Source organism: Carcharhinus amblyrhynchos, chromosome 10, assembly GCF_965287045.1.
Source record: "Carcharhinus amblyrhynchos chromosome 10, sCarAmb.v2.hapA, whole genome shotgun sequence".
Classification (NCBI taxonomy): domain Eukaryota; kingdom Metazoa; phylum Chordata; class Chondrichthyes; order Carcharhiniformes; family Carcharhinidae; genus Carcharhinus; species Carcharhinus amblyrhynchos.
This window is the reverse complement of record NC_137333.1, coordinates 94,174,705-94,193,585: the sequence shown is the minus strand read 5'-3', so window position 1 is coordinate 94,193,585 and position 18,881 is coordinate 94,174,705. Positions and strand designations below refer to the sequence as shown.

Here is an 18,881-nt window from a genome sequence, read left to right as displayed (position 1 = left end):
TCCAGGCTCGCTGTTGGGCGAAGTTCAGAACAGGTTACCTGATCCCCTTTATTTTACCCTAAATTTAAGGCAGTACCCTACATAACCCTAATCCTCGTAGTTGTAACATGGTTTGAAATAGCGCTATTGGATCATTTCACACCAGAGGAGAGATGGATCCTGAATTGTGTCTCACTTCCAACCAAACAGCATTGTTTCTAAACTGAAGTGGTATGTCAACCTTAGTTTCTGTACTCAACTCCTGAAAGGGAGCAGCATATTTGCATTGCTAAGCATGAATGAAGGAATCTTTTCGTTGCAACTGCCCAATGCTACACTTGATCTGGTTTGAATCTAATGTTAGGCACCAAAAGTTCTATTTCCTTCTCTCATTGGCCTCAGTGCTACACAACTGTTTTAGCTGCATGTTTCCTGTGAGCCTGCTGGAGCAATAGAATTGACAGTTCCTGTCTACAACTTTGAAGGTCAAAACCTGCGACTATTAACTGTTTCCCTTTTTAAATTCTTAAAAAAAATTAAAAACCCTGTCTTCCTGCAATAATTCTCTCAATATTTGATTTATTATTGTCACAATGATTGGTATATGGCGAAAAGTATTGTTTCTTGTGCACTATACAGACAAAACATATACTTCATAGAGAAGGAAAGGAGAGAGTGCAGAATACAGTTTTACAGTCACAACTAGAGTGTAGAGAAGGATCACCTTAATGCAAGTAAGGCCATTCAAAAGTCTGGCAACAAGGAAGAAGCTGTTCTTGAGTCAGTTGGCACGTACCCCAGACTTTTTTTGTTCCTGTGGTAGAAGATGGAAGAGAGAATGTCCAAATAATGTAGGATTCTTAATTATGCTGGCTGCTTTTCCAAGGCTGCGGAAGTGTAGACAGTGTCAATGGGTGGGAGGCTGGTTTAACTAACATCTTTGGTAGATTTGCAAGTGCTGTTGGGAAGAGTTTAAACTAGTTTTAGCAGGGGGAGGGGACCCAGACTTAGCAGAATAGGGACACAGTATAACATAGAAAAGCAATCAGGTCAGAAGGAATACGGCGGTAGTAAGTTTCATGGGAGTAAGACAAGACTGGAGGGCGTCTAGTTTAATGCCAGGAATATTAAAGGTAAAACGGATGAGTTAAGGGCGAGTATTGATGTGTGCAATTATGACATAATAGCCATTGGTTGGTTGAATAGGAGCAGGATTGACAGCCCAATGTCCTGAGATTTAGAATCTTCAAGTGAGACAGTGGACAGAGCAAAAGAGGAGGAGGCATTGTATTATTAGTTAAGGAGGCAGTTACTGTAGTAAGGAGAGATGATATCTTGGAGGGGGCATCAAATGAAGTTTTGAGAGTAGAACTTAGGAATAAAAAAGGGACACCTACATTGCTAGGTGTTTATTATAGATCCCCAGATAGTCAGCTGGAAATTGAAGAGCAAATATGTGCGCAATTTGCAGAGGGATGTAAAAATAATAAGAGGGTAATTATATTGGGTGATTTCAACTTTCCCAACATCAATTGGGATAGCCATCATGTTAAGGGCTTAGATGGAGTAGAGTTCTCAAAATGTATACAGGAAAACCTCTTGGGTCAATATGTAGAGGATCCAACAAGGGAAAAAGCTATGCTGAACCTAATTCTGGGAAATGAAACCAAACAGGTGGTTGATGTTTTGGTGGGGGAGCATTTTTGTGATACCGACCACAACATGGTTCAAATCAAATTTGTTATGGACAAAGAGATTGACAAGTTGCAGAAAAAGGTTTGGATTGGGGGAAGAGTAGATTTTAACAAAATTAAGCAGGACCTGGCCAAGATAGACTGGAACAAGTTACTTGTGGAGAAATTTATAGAAGAGCAGTGGGGGGTGTTCAAAGATGAAATGGGGAGGATGCAGGCCCAGCATGTTCCTTCTAGGGTAATAAGGTGTAACAAACTATGGATGACCAGAGACATTTGGAATGCAATCAGAAGAAAAAGGGAGACTTTTAAAAAGTATAAGGGGAGTAAATCTGCGGAGGCATTAGTGGACGACAGAAAATGCAGGACAGAGCTTAAGAAATCAATTAGGAGAGCAAAGAGGAGATATGAGAAGGCTCTGGTTGGTGAAAGTAGGGAAAATATTTTAAGTATATCAATGGGAAGAAGATAACCAGGGAAAGAGTAGTGCCTGTTAGGGACCAAGGGGGAAATCTGTGCGTGGAGGCAGGGGACATTGATTGGGTGTTAAATGAATATTTGACATCTGTCTTCACCCATGGGAATGAGGAAGTAGTTATGAAACTTGGGGAGTGAGGCTGTAGAGAAAGTTATCATAGAGAGTGACAAGGTAATGGCGGGCTTGAAACTGGACAAATCTCCAGGTCCGGATGAATGGTGTTCCAGGCTGTTGTGGAGGCAGTGGAGGAAATTCCAGGGGCTCTGACCCAAATTTTTAATTCCTCCCTAGCCACTGGGGAGTGCCAGAGGACAGGAAAACAGTTAATGTGGCCCCACTATTTAAGAAAGGTTGTAGAGACAAGTTAGTGAACTACAGACCAGTGAGTCTCATGTCTGTGACTGGGAAACTACTGGAGAAGCTTCTCCTTCAGAATCTATCTCCATCTGGAGAGTCAAGGTTTGATCAGAGATAGTCAGCATGGTTTTGTTAGAGGGAGGTAATGCCAACAAATTTGATTGAATTTTTTGAGCATGTAACGAAGTACGTGGATGAGGGTACTGTGATTGATGTAGTTTACATAGATTTCAGCAAAGCCTTTGACAAATTCCCACATGGGAGACTTAGTAAGAAGGTAAAAAATGTGAGGTGATGCACTTTGAAAGGAAGTATACTATGAAAAGTCTGATACTGGGAAGTTCTGAAGAACAAAGGGACTGTGGCATGTTTGCCCATAGATCTGAGGGTGGAAAGGCAGATTAATAGGGTGGTGAAAAAGGCATATGGCACACTTGGCTTTATCAATTGGGGAATAGATTACAAAAGCAGAGAGGTCATGATGGAGTTGTATAGAATTTTGGTGAGGCTGTAGCTGAAATACTGTGGAGTTCTGGTCGCCACATTACAGGAAGGATGTGAATACATTGGAGGGGGTGCAGAGGAAACTTACCAGGATGCTGCCTGGGATGTAACATTTTAAGTTATAAAGAGAGGTTGGATAGGCTTGGATTGTTTTCTCTGGAGCAGAAAAGACTGAGGAACGACCTGTTGGGGTGTTAAAGATTGAGGGGCATGGACAGGATGGATAGGGAGCAGCTGTTCCCCTGAGTTGAAGGGTCATTATGAAGTGACACAAATTAAAAGCGTGAGGTGGGAAGTTTAGGGGGGATCTGAGGAAAAATGTTTTTATTCAGAGGGTGGTGATGGTTTGGAATGCACTGCCTGGAAGCGTGGTGGAGGCAGGATGCTTTAAAAAGTACCTGGATGAGTACTTGGCATGCCATAACATTCAAGGCTATGGGCCAAGTGCTGGCAAGTAGGGTTAGGTGGGCAGGTCAGGGCAGTTCATAAGTCGGAGTAGACTCGAAGGGCCAAAGGGCCTCTTTTGCACTGTAATATTCTGAGTGATGGACTGGGCTTCGTTCACAACCCTTTGTAGAATTTTGGATAGCGCAGGACCGTATTAACCTATGATACAACTGGAAAACATGCTTTCTTTGGTGCATCTGTAAAAGTTGGTGAGAGTCGTAGTGGATATAGCAAATTTCTTTAGTCTTCTGAGAAATTAGAGGCGTTGGTGGGCTTTCTTAACTATAGTGTCGGGGGGGTGGTGGTATGGGGGCAGGACAGGTTGGTGATCTGGACACCTAAAAACCAGAAGTTCTCAACCATTTCTATTTCGTGCCTGTTGATGATCACCAGATTCTCTCTGTTGCTTTATCAATATTGGTCACGGCCATGATCTCATTCTCAAACCGACCAGCCGTGATCCTATTGAATGGCGGAGCAGGCTTGAGGGGCTAAATGGCCTACTTCTCCTATTTTGTGTGTCCTGTGCCAAACTATTAAGAAATGACCGCTGACTTTTTGATTTATCCAGCTACAACAAAATATGCAAGTTGTGCAGTGCTGATGAATAATACAGATTTACCTTTTTAATTGTGCACATTTACATTTGATTTGAGTGTAACTCTTAATATTTCAATAGGGATTTAAGGAAAGCTTGCTGGCACAACCTCCTTTTTCCCTTGCAGGATAATAAGATGGGACATGCAATATAATTAAGGTCCACTAGCAAGATGTAAACCTCAGTTCCAAACTGGCAACATGTCGATTCACATCATTAATTTATCCAGAGAAGTTTGGAGTAGGTTTTTACATAGGTCTATTCTATACCTGCTGAATCATTAGACAGGTTGCAAAGCTTAACCAAAATGAAAGGTGTATTTTGCCCCCATTTTCAATGGAGAGCTTACATTATAATTTATTCAGGAGCAGAAGTGTGTGTGTGTGTGAGAGTGTACTAATGGTGGAAGTTGAAAATTGTGTCCCAGTGAAATTGAAAAAGATGGTGATTGATACAAAAGAATTGGTCAACGTTGGTGGCTCGTGAAGCTATAGAAAGCTCAAATGTATCATGTCAGGGATCTGGGTTCAATTCTGGCCTTGGGTGATTCTGTGTGCTGTTTGCTACCTTCCCCTTCTGTCTGTGTGGGTTTCCTCTGGGTGCTTTGGTTTTCTCCCACAGTCCAAAGATGTGCAGGTTAGGTGGATTGGCTATAAAAAAAAAATCAGCTCTTAGAATCACAAAGATGTGTAAGTTAGTGGGGAGAACGGAATAAGGCTTGGGTGCGATGCTGTTTTGGGCAATCAGCGCTGACTCAATGGGCTGAATGACATCTTCCTGTACTGCAGGGATTCTATGACTTTTGACAGCCTTTTCAGAGAGGGGGAGAAGGGAGAGGGCCAAGAATTGAAATGAAGAGAAAAGAAAGCTGGTTCTGCAGGTACTGGTATGCCAACAAACAAAAGTCCAGCACCTGACTCCTTTAACTCATGAGGTCGTTTTGAGGAAGGTGACCTTGTTTACCACATTATTGTATATGGTTATTGGCAAATATGATATGCTAGCTTTGTTTTTTCACACACCATATTACTTAAAGCACAATGTAATGTGATTGCAGTGCATGAACCTTGCACCACTATTGTTAGCTTTTCACATATTGTATTTGTGTTATTGATCCTGCTACCGCAGCCCCCTTTTGTTGTTTTGCATTCACTGATCCTCCACCAAAGCAAAGTATGTGTGCGTTGGTCTGGAAATGCCTGCTTCTGGACAGGTGGATGCAGAACAGCTTATCATCATTGGGCAACCCCATTGATGACAGTGTTGTGATTAAAAAAAGCTTTGATACAAATAAAAAAAACTAATGAGAAACTCTGTCGTCGGGACAATAAATAAAATGGCTTTTTATACTGAAATTTCTAACTTAACTTTACTTAAAACATGCATGCAAAACTGATGCCCTCACAAACTTGGAGGCAAGCTACTCATGTACTAAATATTGTGAAGATCCTGTTTGTTTCAGGTATACTTATTTTCTAATTTTGTTTGAAATTGTGACTGGTCACCCACAGTTTTAATTCCAATGACCTGTAAATGATGATGTGAAACTAATATTTCCTCTTTCAGCTAGCATGTCCAGCAGCAATATATTTGCATAAATGCTTGTTGTGAAAATCAGCCAGTTTTGTCCCTTGCCTGTAACCAACCCAAATTTCTCTAGGCTTATTTTTAAGTTGATAGCTTTATTATCCTATTGTCATTTCCAGTTGTGGAATCTTTGGGTGGGGTTTATTGTGCAATCCATCACAATTTTGGTGGCCTGCCATTGGCTGGGTGGCAGGATCTTCTGGTCCCAACATTTTCAGTGGGGTTTTCCATTGATCATACCCCTTACTGCCTTGACATCTGCGTGGGTGGGGAGGGGGGGTGGTGTGCTTTCAGCAGGAAGGAAAATCCCACTGGCATGGACAGCTGGAAAGCTCTGGTCACAGGGCTCTTGTCCTGCTGTTTCTGTGCCAATTGCTGCAAGAGCAATTCAGCTAGTTCCATTCCCCCTTATTTTCCCTGTAGCTGTGAAAAATGATCTCTTCAGATAATTGTTCATTTCTCTTTTGTTTGAAAGCCATGATTAATCTGCCTGCACCATACTTCAGACAGTGCACTCCAAACTGACCACTCAGCTATTCTTCATGTTGCTTTTGGTTCCTTTGCTGGTCACCTCAAATTAGTGTCCTCTGGTTCTCGATCCTCCACCAATGGAAAGTCTTTCTCCTTTTTTCTGTCCAGATCCCCCATTATTTTAAACCTCTTGAACAAATCGCCACTTAGCCTTCTGCTCCGTAAGGAGAACAATCCAGCTTTTCCAATCTACCCGAGTAACTGAAGCCCTTCTTTGCCTGGAACCATTCACAGCAAACAATCCTGCACAATCTCTAATGCCTTCACATCGTTCCGAAAATGATGTGCTCAAAATTGAACATACAGCTGCAGTTAGAATTATAGAACCCCTACAGTGCAGAAGGAGGCCATTCAGTCCATTGAGTCTGTATAGAGGCTGAAGTTCCTGTAACTTCCTCGCTTTTATGTTCCATACTTCTCTTTATAAAGCCCAGGATCCTGCATGTCTTATTAACCACTTTCTCCACCAGTCCTACCGCCTTCCAGGATTTGTGCACATGTCTCACTTCTTCCTGCACTCTGGTTAGAAATTTATTCTTTATTTGAGTTTTTTAAAACTTAAATAGTTGAATATTTTGGGAGCTTTGTACTTTTATTCTATGCAAGATGGATTTAGACTTGAAGTATGTTTGTGTTGTTCGTCAGATGAAGCCAAATTTAAGTTACTTTTCAAAAAAAAAGCCACACAGGCCACTTTATGGACTATCACAGCTCAGAAAAGGTTAACTGCCTCATCCTTGGCCAGGGTGGTTCATAGCAATTTTTAGGCCTGAGGTAGGGAGGAAGGGAAGTCTGTTCTATTGACAGGCCTATTGTCAAATCATTGGCAAGTCGTGTTTTGGCTGGGAAGATAGAAAGATGGACAAACATACTCGTGACAGTTGGGCAGGAATCCTCTTGTTTCAAAACCTGTCATCTGGAGTTAGAACCTAAAATGCTTTTTGGAGTAGGTGTTGTCTTATAGCAAGATATGCTACAATTGAGTGAGTAACCCACAAAAGGTAAAAGCACATTTTTTGTTTTTACTTCCATTACTTGCAAGAAAAGTGAGATTGAGTTTAGTGTAATTTGCTTTTGACTGTTCATTCAGTATATGCACTTGTTATCTATGAAATTAATGATTTCTGTCTGGTCTCATCATATCAGTTTCTTCAGTCAACCTATAATAACATTGAATATGCATGTGCAAAAAACACCATGCCCAGTTCGATAATCCCAGGTTAAGTTACCTCTTGGGAAGTGCAGGTACATATCTAGACTTGAAACTTGTACTATTAATAATTTAAGAAAATTGGAGTATCTGCTTTGCCTCTTGTAATATAGGTGCTGGGGGCAAGACAATTAGCCAAACATTGTCAAGTGGTCATTGCCAAATTCAAACTTTGTTCAATTATCATCAGTTCATCCATCAATTATGTTAGACCATGGGTGTTGCAATTCTATCCTTTTTTTATATACAAAGAATTACTTTAGGTCATAGATAATAGGTGAATATGATACTGGTGGTTTCTGTTTTTACTTTCTTGGATTTCCCTTGGTAACACCCTTTTTATTGGGAGGAAGTGAATAGAGGCAAAGGAAAAATTGTTCAATGTCAGAATAAGTTCAACCAGGCTGAAGAGTAATGGCCATGTGTGGAGGCTGGTTAGGTTCTCTTCAGAAAGAATCAAAGAACCCTACAAAGTTCCTAGTGAGGGATGGAAAGAGATAATTAGAGCCAAGAAGCTGGTAACTGTTATAGTAGGGGCAGGCATTGAATGATTGGGAGTGAGAAGAGTCTAGACAGAGTGAGGAAAAGATAAAACTGAGATCATAAGAAATCAGCCATGTTGGGCAAGAATGGGCTGAGTCATTGGGTCTAACAGATTAGTACTGTATGTAGATCTTGAGAAGAGGGAGAACAGGACTAAGAAATTGGAGGTCTGTGAGAATGGGGGACGTGGATAGAAGATCTCCAGAGGAGATCGTCAGTGACAAGTTTAGTTGTGAGAGCATGATTCAGAGAAGGTTGGAGGACCTGGTTAAGCATCCACACTTGAACTCACATTTGGTCACATTTGTGCTATGTGCCTAGCCATGATCATTTTGAAAAAGAGAATGACCAATTTGCTTCACTTTTGCTTTGTGTTAATTTTCTAATGTTGGAGATTACCATGAACCAGAAGATGACTGGACCAGTTGTATCTACAGAATATATTGCAGAAACTTGTTACTTTCATGGCACAGGTTCTCTTCTCTCCTCCCTCACCCCACCCCAAACCTTTCATCTTTCACTATCGCAAGGAACAGCAGCAAATACTGTAGATTCTAATGGATTAAAACAGAAAATGCTCAAAGGGCTAGGCAGAATCCATGGAGAAAAACAGATTGAATGTTTCAGATCAATGATGCTTCCACCAGGTTCCCCCCACCCCAACTCAAACCTCGAGATTAATTTTGATGCATCCCTGTTAAGTCTTTAACTAGCTGAACCATTCAGGGAGTCTGTTTTCAATGTTTGTAATACCAGTTTCTGAAGAGAAGACCTCTTGTAAGTAACTATTTTTGGTGTATTAGGAAATTGAATTTTTCAGGAAGTTGAATGTACTTTTGTTATCTGTCCATAGGGATATAAATGTGCTGTGCTGTATTTGGACTCTGATACTCAGAATAATGGGCTGTTTGTTTCAAGGAAATGCGCACATTTGCTTGAGGCAAGCTATAAACAGTTTTCAGTTTGATAGGGGAGGGGTTTATTTCCTGAGTTTGAGTTCATGATTCGCATCAATACAAATAGAAAATCAGATTCTGTGAAGTAATTCTTTGCCTGCATTAGTGCCTGTTTAAGCTGCTGGCCATTTTTAGATTGCAAAGGCTCTGTTAGCTAATGGTGCAGACACTTAAATGTTCATTGTTTTTCCGAACCAACTCACCAATTTGTTGCATTCTGTTGAAAGAACTTGTGTTCCAACCATTATCTTGTAATTGAGCCTGTGTCTATATATGCCCTGTTTGTGAACCCAACTCTATACTTGCCTGATGAAGAGGCAGCGCTCCAAAAACTTGTGCTACCAAATAAACATGTTGGACTTTAACCTGGTGTTGTGAGACTACTTACTCTATCTTCCTGCCCCACCTTTGCATAATTTGTCATAACACATCTATCTGCCGTAATCTGTTCTAATAAAAGAATTATCATATTTGTCTTCATACTCATGAGTCTGTATCATTCTAGTCGACCTGCAGCACACCCCTTTCAAACCTTAAATATCCTTGGACTCCCATCCTCAAGTGTGAATCATGGCTTTTGACATATTTTGGATTTGTGTGTACAGGGATGAGCAGTGGGCCATAACTTGAAGTTGGGGTAATGGCAGCGTTGACAGCACATGTTAAGCTGTTGTAATGTTATAACCAGCCAAATGAATCAATCATTTATAATAGTATTTTTGCTTTGTATGCATGTTCCCATGTTACATTATTAAATTTTGATGGTTACCTCAACCTATTTATAGCTGAAACTAAGTTTTAAAAACTAAGGCCTGATTTTTAAAAAATCTTGTGTTGTTATGGCATGGCAAATGGTAAATACTAGGCTTCCCAAATCCCAAAGGGAAACTTGGAGCAAGCTGTCACAATGGTTTGTAATTTGTATATTAGGAGGAATTGTCTGAAGTGAAGATAACTAAATTCCAGACGACATGCTATGATTTTAAGTATTTGAAGAATTGCTAAAAATAGAGAAAATAACATTTAAAAACACAACAGCACCTTGGTTAATATACTTTATAAACATTTCCTAAAATATACTGAATTAAGTGAGCTCAAAGCTAAAAACCCCTTGATGGCAGCATTCCTGACAGGTTTTTTAATCTATAAACTTCCAGTCACTTTACCAGACAATGCCCTGCTGCTCTAAGGGAATTCTCGTACAGACTCTCCTATCAGAAGGTAGTGGCAAAGCTGACGTTCAAAGGTCTGGTTTCAACCAACTTCATCCAAGATCTTGCAGTCAAATAACAGCTGCCTTCAGTCTCAAAAATATTTCTCCATTTGATCTTCTGCTTTGTTGTTTTTCGGTCCTTAGAAGTTCATCTTCCAAGAGTTTATCAACTTTGTAAATCTAGTGGCCATAAAGTAATTTAGAAGTAAACTTGCTATTTCATAGAATCAAAGAACGTTACAGTGCAGAAAGAGGCCCTTCGGCCCATCGAGTCTGCACTGAACACAATCCCACCCAGGCCTTACCCCCATATCCCCACGCATCCCCGGACACTAAGGGGCAATTTCTTAGCATGGCCAATCAACCTAACCCATACATCTTTGGACTGTGGGAGGAAATCAGAGTACCCGGTTTCACTTTGCGCATTTACAATCTCCCAGTTAAATATGTCTCTTTACAAATCTAATAGTCAACTTTAAAATCACCTCTTATCTGCTGAATGTAAATTCCTGGTCAAGATGCTTCCCTGGCCCCCTGTTTGTTACCTTTCAACCAGTTGACTTCACACTTCCAATATTGGTGTTTTGACTTTTGCACTCTGTCTTCAGTTGAATGAAGCCAGTCACACCCATATGCTAACACACAAGCTTGTTTCTTAGTATCTGACAACATGACAATGATATTGCAAAGAAAAACTCTTCACAAGGGGATGTGGGAACTGCTGGCAAACAATATTACCTATTCTTAATTATCCTGAGGAAGGTGGTGGTGAGTCACTGCCATGAGCTGCTGAGGTCCATCTGGTGCCTGTACATTTACAATGCTATTAGGAAGGGAGTTCTATGTTTTGATTCAGCAACAGTGAAGGGGCGGCACGGTAGCACAGTGGTTAGCACTGCTGCTTCACAGCTCCAGGGAACTGGGTTCAATTCCTGGCTTGGGTATGGTCTGAGTGGAGTTTGCACATTCTCCTCATGTCTGCATGGGTTTCCTCCGGGTGCTCCGGTTTCGTCCCACAGTTCAAAGATGTGCAGGTTAGGTTGATTGGCCATGCAAAAATTGCCCCTTAGTGTCCTGAGATGCATGGATTAGAGGGATTAGCAGGTAAACATATAGGGATATGGGGGTAGGGCTTGGGTGGGATTGTGGTCAGTGTAGACTCTGGGCCAGATGGCCTCTTTCTGCACTGTAGGGTTTCTATGATTCTATGATGGAACAGCAATATAGCTCATGTGGCTTGGAAAGGAACTTGCTGCCTTTGACCATCAAGGTGAAAGAGGTTGCAAGTTTGGAAGGTGCTGTTGAAGGAGCATTGAGTTGCTACAGTGCGTCTTGTATATAGCACTTACCGATGCCACTGGTGGTGGTGGAGGGAGGGAGTGTTTAAATTGATGGATGGGATATCAATCAAGCAACAGCTTTCGGTGTTGGATATTGTCACCAAAAGTTGCTGGATCAGTTCTATTTCTGGTCAGTGGTAATTCCCAGGCTATTGATAGGTGATGCTGCTACTTGCAGTTGCTCAATTTCCTTCAATTCTGGCAAGTAACTGTCACATTGATAAATAGAAGGGACTATTTTCCCTAGTCAAACTACCACTTCAGAATATGCTACTAGCAGCAGAGAATATGCCCCCAGTATGTATGACTTTATGTAAATTTCTCACAGCTAATGCAAAATCTTAATTTACTATTTTAATTCTGGAAATTAGCTTCATGACTCATGTCAATTTAAAAATCTGCCCAGGTAATGCTGGGACTTTATGGTGCACATCTGACTGCAATGCAGCAGCAAATGGAAGAAATGCTGAGACCCTGCATATCTTCAGCTTGATATCTCAATCATCATCTCAGAAACATAATTATTATCACATTAATGCTGTTTGTGGGAATGTGCAAAATTTACTGCCACTTTTCCTGGATTATAACAGTAACTTCAAAAGTTCTTCTTTGGCTGTAATGCACTTTGAGATGTCTGGTAGTTGTGAAAGACATGATATAAATGCAAGTTTTACTTTCTTTTGAACTTCCTTGGGAGTTTCTGGGGATCTATGCTTGGAGGGTAAAATAATACTCAATGATAAGAGAATCAGGAGCAAATAAATTGCCTCTATCTGGTTTTAAGGTTATTTACTAGTCTGAATTTTCCCACTTCCACAGCTGAGGCCCACTTTTTCGGAATGTTGGTATGCATCCATCTCACTTGCTTTATCAATCTTTTTGTGCCCTATCTTAAAGCAGCCTCTGGAGTTTCTACAACAATGATGGGCAAATTAGGCTAGTGAATGGGCTGCGTGAATGGCCCTCATTCATCTGAGTGACGCAAGATTGAAATCAGGTTTGTCCATTAACCATGACCCCATGAATATGATTAAATACATTTAATACATACCAAGTTATCGAACAATTCTTAGCTCTATTAATATATAAATAATTATCATCAACTTAAAATGGTAAAAATGTAAGAAAGATTTACATTTTAGAAGAAGAGCGAGTCTGTGGCTCTCAGTCAATGTTGTACAGAATCGGCATGCATCTTACTTCACGTCCCCTTGTTTTCCATGCATGTCACTTAAGTCATACCAGTAGATAGAAATCAGTGGAAAGTGGCAATTCTGCTTTAGGGCAATGCTCAACATGTCTTGAGTTGCAGGTTGCTCATCACTATTAAAGAATGTGTTGACTGCTGGACACCTAAGATGTGCCAATAGTGACGCAAGTGCCCAACAGACCAATGCTAATTGAGGTAGTGAGAAGATGCAACTAATTTCTGGGTGCAGGTGGATACAATTTTCTGGGATTGTGACTCCATACTGATTGTCCCATTTCAGGATCCATGAAACTGAGTCCAGCTTACTGCACAAGGTGCAGTATAAATATCAACCATGATTGAATGGTGGAGCAGACTTGATAGGCCGAGTGGCCTAATTCTGCTCCTATGTCTTATAGTCTTACAGTATGCTATGAGAATTGGAGATTTGCATCTGAAGTGTATCTATCTCAATCCCTGAATTTGTTGGCTGAAATGTAAATTAATAATTGAGAATTGGAATACTAACATTCTCCACACTGCTTTTGATTCAATATTACAACCCGTAACTTAGCTCAATTTTGGTTGAAGTCTTATTTCTTAAATATAACATTGAATATGTGGCATAATCAGCAATATGGTATCATTGCTATAAATTTTTAAAAAGCTACTGTGAACAATTGTAAGTGAACTGATCCTTGCTGGAAAAGAGCCACGTTAATTTTTAGTCATTATTAATTTACATTTCAGCCAACGAATTCAGGGATTGAGATAGATACATTTCACTACAGATGCAAATCTTCAAAATTTGCTGGACAATTTTTACGTTGCTTCATTATTTACTTTGCACAAACCCATCTCGTTTTTGTCGGTATTGCACATTAATTGTCAATTAAATGCACCATAGAAATCCAATTTTGGAATTAACCCTAATCCTTTGTAATAATATGATCATTCTTAATAGAATATCAATAAACCTTTTGTTTGGAAATGGTATTGTTTTTAAGTGTTCACTCATTCCTGCATGGAGCAGATTTTTCCAAGGTTCTCAACAAAAATTATATGTAATTTTTGTTCACTTTCTGAATTTACCTTTTTATTCTTTTACTCCAATTTTTCTTTCCCTCAGTGGCTAATGGATAAGGCACTAGCTTCTGGAACCAGGGATTGTGTTCAAGTTCTATCAGGCATGAATTATTCTTTGGGCTGAAACAAACATTAAAAGATTTTTATGGGCGGCACCATGGCGCATTGGTTACATTGCGGCCTCACAATGCCAGGAACCTGGCAGTGGGTGACTATCTATGTGGAGTTTGCACTTTCTCTCTGTGCATGGGTTTTCTCTGGTTTCCTCCCACAGTCCAAAGATATGCAGGTTATGTGGGTTGGCCATGCTAAATTTGCCCTGTAGTGTCCTGTGATGTGTAGGTTAGGTGGATTGCCCCTAAATTGCCACTTAGTGGCCAAAAATGTGTGGATTAATGGGGTAGATGTGTGGATTAGGGGACTGGGATTGCATAGGATGCCCTGTTGGAGAGTCAGTGCAGACACAGTGGGCTGAATGGCCTCATGTACTGTAGGGAATCTATGATTATTTATCTACTCAGTTTTACACTTAATTCACCCTATTCTGTTTTTCATGTTTCCTTCTCAGTCCTGAAATCTCATTGGTTAAGGAGCTAGGCTGTTGTTTCCCCTGGTGCTTTCAATTCCCAAATGCCCTCTTGTTCTCCCCACACTCTTATCAGCTTATACTTTCCAAACAATGTATGGCTTAAAAATACTTCAAGCTGACATGCAGATAAATGCTGTAACCAACGGCGTGCACTGTAGATGCCTCACTCTGACAAAATTATAATTAACTAGTTGAAACAGCTTAAGCTGCTGCTATATTAGCAGCATAGGAATAGGGCAAATTTGCATTCATATCACCTGACATTTGAAGAAATTAAATACTGCAATCTTCTAGCACGCAGTGCTCAATGATGCAGTTGAAACAATTGAATCCGGGGGAGTCAAATTGCTATCTTCGTTCAGGAATTTATATTTTGGAAATCTGTCATTCCTGAAGGTAAACTAATCATGCCTTGATGACCACGTTAATTGGAAATGTTAGTTCCACCCTTGTTAAACTATTGCAGTTCCCATTACTGGCATGACTAAAACACTGTGGCCTTGGGAAACGCAGGAATGAAAACAGGAGTAGGCTAACAAAGTATTTCTGTGATTAGTTTTTTTTTGAGGATCAGTTGGCCTTTCAACATTTCATATTTTAGCAAGTGATATGTTCCTTACTGCTCTTTAATTGTTTCTTAGTTCATCTTTATTCCCGGTATGTCAAAATCTCCAGAGAAAAATATCATTGGAACTTGGCTCCTCAAGATATAATGTTAATAATTTTGGCTGCACTTCTGTTCTATTTGACCCCTCCCCACCAAAATTTTCCCTCTACACACAGGTCAATTCTACCCAAAATCTGGTCCTAAGAAAGTACTTAGTAAAAAATGTTATTTGTTTAGAAATCAATTAGTTGTTTGATCTTTAGATTTACTGAATTATCCTCAATTTTCAGCACGATATTATGATATAAATGCATCAAAGAGTATAGAAAAAAGGATAGGTTTTGTTTACCTGACCAGCACAGTATGTTAGCTCAATTATACGAAGACTGGTGAATAAATTAGTTTGTTGCCGCCTTGAATTCAGCAGAGATTGATTAATTTTTAGCTGGACTGAAAAGATCCTACGTATTTTTGAGTATTTTAACCAAGTTCTTACTGGCTGAAAACTCATGACAAAATTGTTTCTAATTTGGCACTATAAATTGGTATCTTTGGATGTTGCAGTAGTTGATAATGAAATTGTAAATGCATTCGGTAATACTTTCAGGAATTTAAGACTTCTTGCTTGGATCCAATTCCAGCTGTATAATAGTCCATGGAGACTGAGTGAGAGATGGGTTGGTCAGGAGCGAGTGCGACTATCTTGGTTGACCTGTGCCTCAAAATGCAACAGTTCCTGTTTATCCCAAGTGGTTTGTTTTTATACAGATGGATTGTAAATGTGCGAAGTTAGCAAGCTGGAGGAGTTTGTGCAACGTGCGTTTGCTGTTATAAAGAGAAAAACGATTAAGTGGAGTTGCAGACAATCTTCCCTGTAAGCACAGCAATTTGAAAGCCCCTGTTGAGCCTCTACGCAAATCAGCTTCTTTCAACATGTGAAGAATTTAAAAGGGCCTCTCACTTGAGTAAACCATCTGCGCACTTTCAAAAAGCAAATTGGAATTTAAAGTTTATTAGTGTCACAAGTAGGTTTACATTAACACTGCAGTGAAGTTACTGTAAAAATCCTTCAGTTGCCACAGTCTGGCACCTATTTGGATACACAGAGAATTTAGCGTGGCCAGTGCACCTAATCAGCATATCTTTCAGGCTGTGGGAGGAAACCAAGCACGCAGAGGAAACCCACGTAGACACGGGAGAAGGTGCAGACTCCACACACACACTAATCTGAGCTGGGATCTGGATCTCTGGCACTGAGGCAGCAATGCAAGCCACTGTGCAGGGATGTTTGTTGCAGGTGATGGTGTGGGAAGATGGAGCTGGAAGTAGAAGTCCCTAATGAATGACAGATTAGGCCTGAAGCACTGAGTGATTTTACATTTACTATGTTTTGTGTTCTTGTATTCAAGTTGCTTAACTAATTGTTAATGGACTGGACTTGTAATCAAATAGCCTTTTAAATTGAGAGAAACTTGGTGGATGAGGTGAATGTTTATGGCTGGTGTTACAAATGTCTCGGTAATGGTTCATGTTAATACTTTAGAGATTTCTCGTTACAGGAAAATTAAGGTTTAACGATAAAAATTGGGATAAATGCAACTAAAGCAACTCTATTCGAATTGAAAGGTTGGAGCCATGTTGACTTAAGAGATTAACAGCTAGAAAAGTAAGATCCTTAAGTAATGCAGCGGGCCAGGAAGATCACACCTTAGATCTTTGGAAGTGAGGAGTTCAAATCGCTAATGAAGGAGCCAGCATTTTTGCGAGATTTTGCAACTTGGAAGTTATTGTCTATTTTTAAACAAAAGGTTACTGGTCCCTAATTTGATTGCAACACTAGTTACCTTTTCTGTAAAAATGTGTAAAATATATGTATTTGTTTGTTGCACAGCTAAAGCTCAGGTTCATTGAAATGTTGATCCTTTTGCCAAAAGGAAATCCTGCAGGATGTGTCAATGGAGATTCAGGAACTGTAGTACTTGGAAGATAGTTAAATATTATAATATGAGATTTCAAATATTGAACCAGTCTGAAAACATCACCTTTACTTGCATATAATTGAGCCAGCCTCACTTTGTGGCCCCTTTGCCTCTCTGCAGATAAATCATGCTTAGTGAAAGGACATGGTATTATGCAAACATTTGAACGAGAAGGAGTGGGCCACTTGGCCCCTTGAGCCTACTGCACTTTTTAATAAATCATCGCTGATCTGACAGTATCCACAATCCCACATTTCCACCTTCCTGCAGAATCGTTAGAGCAAAGAGAAAGGGCATTTGGCCTATTGTGTTCATGCTGCTGTATGAAAGAGCAGGTTGGCTGGTCCCACTAGCTAGCCCTGCAAATTTCTTCTCTTTAGGTAATTCCCTTTTTAAAGCCATGATTGAATCTGCTTCCATCATGCTCTAATGGCAGTGCCATGTAGATGAAAGACAGCACATATCTGGTTAATTTAAGGCAGCTGTTAAATTTATTGATTCCACTGACATTCATAAATACTTCAAGTTTTGCTCTTGTGATTTGCAAAATAGCATGGAAACCACTCAGTTGAATTACAGTAACACGCCAGACATCCATTATCCTATCTGAACTGTCCAACAGAGTTCTTCATTTGCATTAATTATGTCAGTTTCTTTGTCAACTCCATGTTATCAGCCATCTCCTATTATTGGTCTGACTCATCACTTTGCCTAAAAATAAAAGTATTACAACAGTAATGAAATTTAAGCATGATAATGGAATTGGGTTTACTTTTAGTTTATGCATTATGAAATAGATGGCAAAAATATATTCTGCAATGAAAATTTATATTTTTGTATAAAATGCCCAGTGGAAAATAATCTTTCTCTACATGGTGTCTTCCTTGTGGCTTTATTTTGGTAAAAAAACTTCCTGCAGGAAATGGTGCTGCAGAACCAATTGTTTTAACTTTACTTATCTGTCTCATTTTAGCGTTTCTCCTAGTCAGGCTGTCAGTGAATTTAATCTATTTAATAAGCACAGCGAGTGAGTTCGTTCATCTAGTAATGCCCATAGGCGAAGAAAGGTTAAATTATGTAGCAGTAATAGGATGGAACCTATGTGTACATTTGTATGCTTGAGCCATTAGGTAGACTTCATTCTGGCTTGAATTGAAAATGGATTCCTAGTTTATTACACTTGAATGAGAAAACATTATTGCTTTAAGTCTTTTTCCCACATCCCATTGGGACTATGTTTAAAAAATTAATGGTTGCTATTAATCCAATTTTATGCCCATGCTTTTGAATAAAAATGCATATTAATGTAGGTGGCATTGTCAGGTAAGTGCTATGAATTGGATGACTATTCAATTTCATTTTCCATTTCAGAGGGACCATGACTGCACAAGTGACCTTGGAAGATGCCCTGTCCAATGTTGATCTTTTGGAAGACTTGCCATTGCCTGACCAACAGCCTTGTATTGAACCACCACCTTCATCACTGTTATACCAAGTAAGAAGATTTTGAATTTTTTGTTAATTCATTATCATGTTTAATCCACGCAATTTGTCATATTAACTGATCTCTGCCAAAGCAGAACAATAGTTTATAATAATACAGTTGACCTCATGCCATGTGTTAGTGAGGGGAGGAAAATCAACAGGAATTTTTCCTTCCATTTACCATTCAGTGACCCATGCCAGAAAGTATGTGTGTGCATGGCCTGGATATGCAGAATGTTGTCCTGGTTGCAGAATGTAGTGACATAATAAACAACTCTTTTCTAATGCACTTATTAAGTTGCTGTGTTTAGTGACCAGAAGAATTCTTCCCCAGTGACTTGGCTCATTTATGAGGCCTTTTACAGTTGTATAATTTGCTCTCACAGCCTTTGTTCATATCTGAAGAATGTGATACTGTAGGCTGCAGGTATTCATTAAACTATCACAGTAAGAAATGGTAGTGTCAGAACAGGTTAGGAAAGTGAAACCCCTCTGTCTTTCTCAGTAGC

The 18,881-nt window shown here is 39.8% G+C and overlaps 1 protein-coding gene across 2 annotated transcripts in view; it reads left to right on the top strand.

The window, feature by feature from the left end:
* Positions 1 to 18,881, top strand: part of cyfip1 (cytoplasmic FMR1 interacting protein 1) — a 206,499-nt gene that overhangs the window by 22,543 nt on the left and 165,075 nt on the right. For both annotated transcript variants that reach the window (XM_080197622.1, XM_080197621.1), the window contains exon 2: positions 18,259 to 18,382. In XM_080197622.1, the coding sequence (XP_080053748.1) occupies positions 18,266 to 18,382 (117 nt within the window). In that variant the 5' untranslated portion in view covers positions 18,259 to 18,265. The remainder of the gene's footprint in view (positions 1 to 18,258; positions 18,383 to 18,881) is intronic.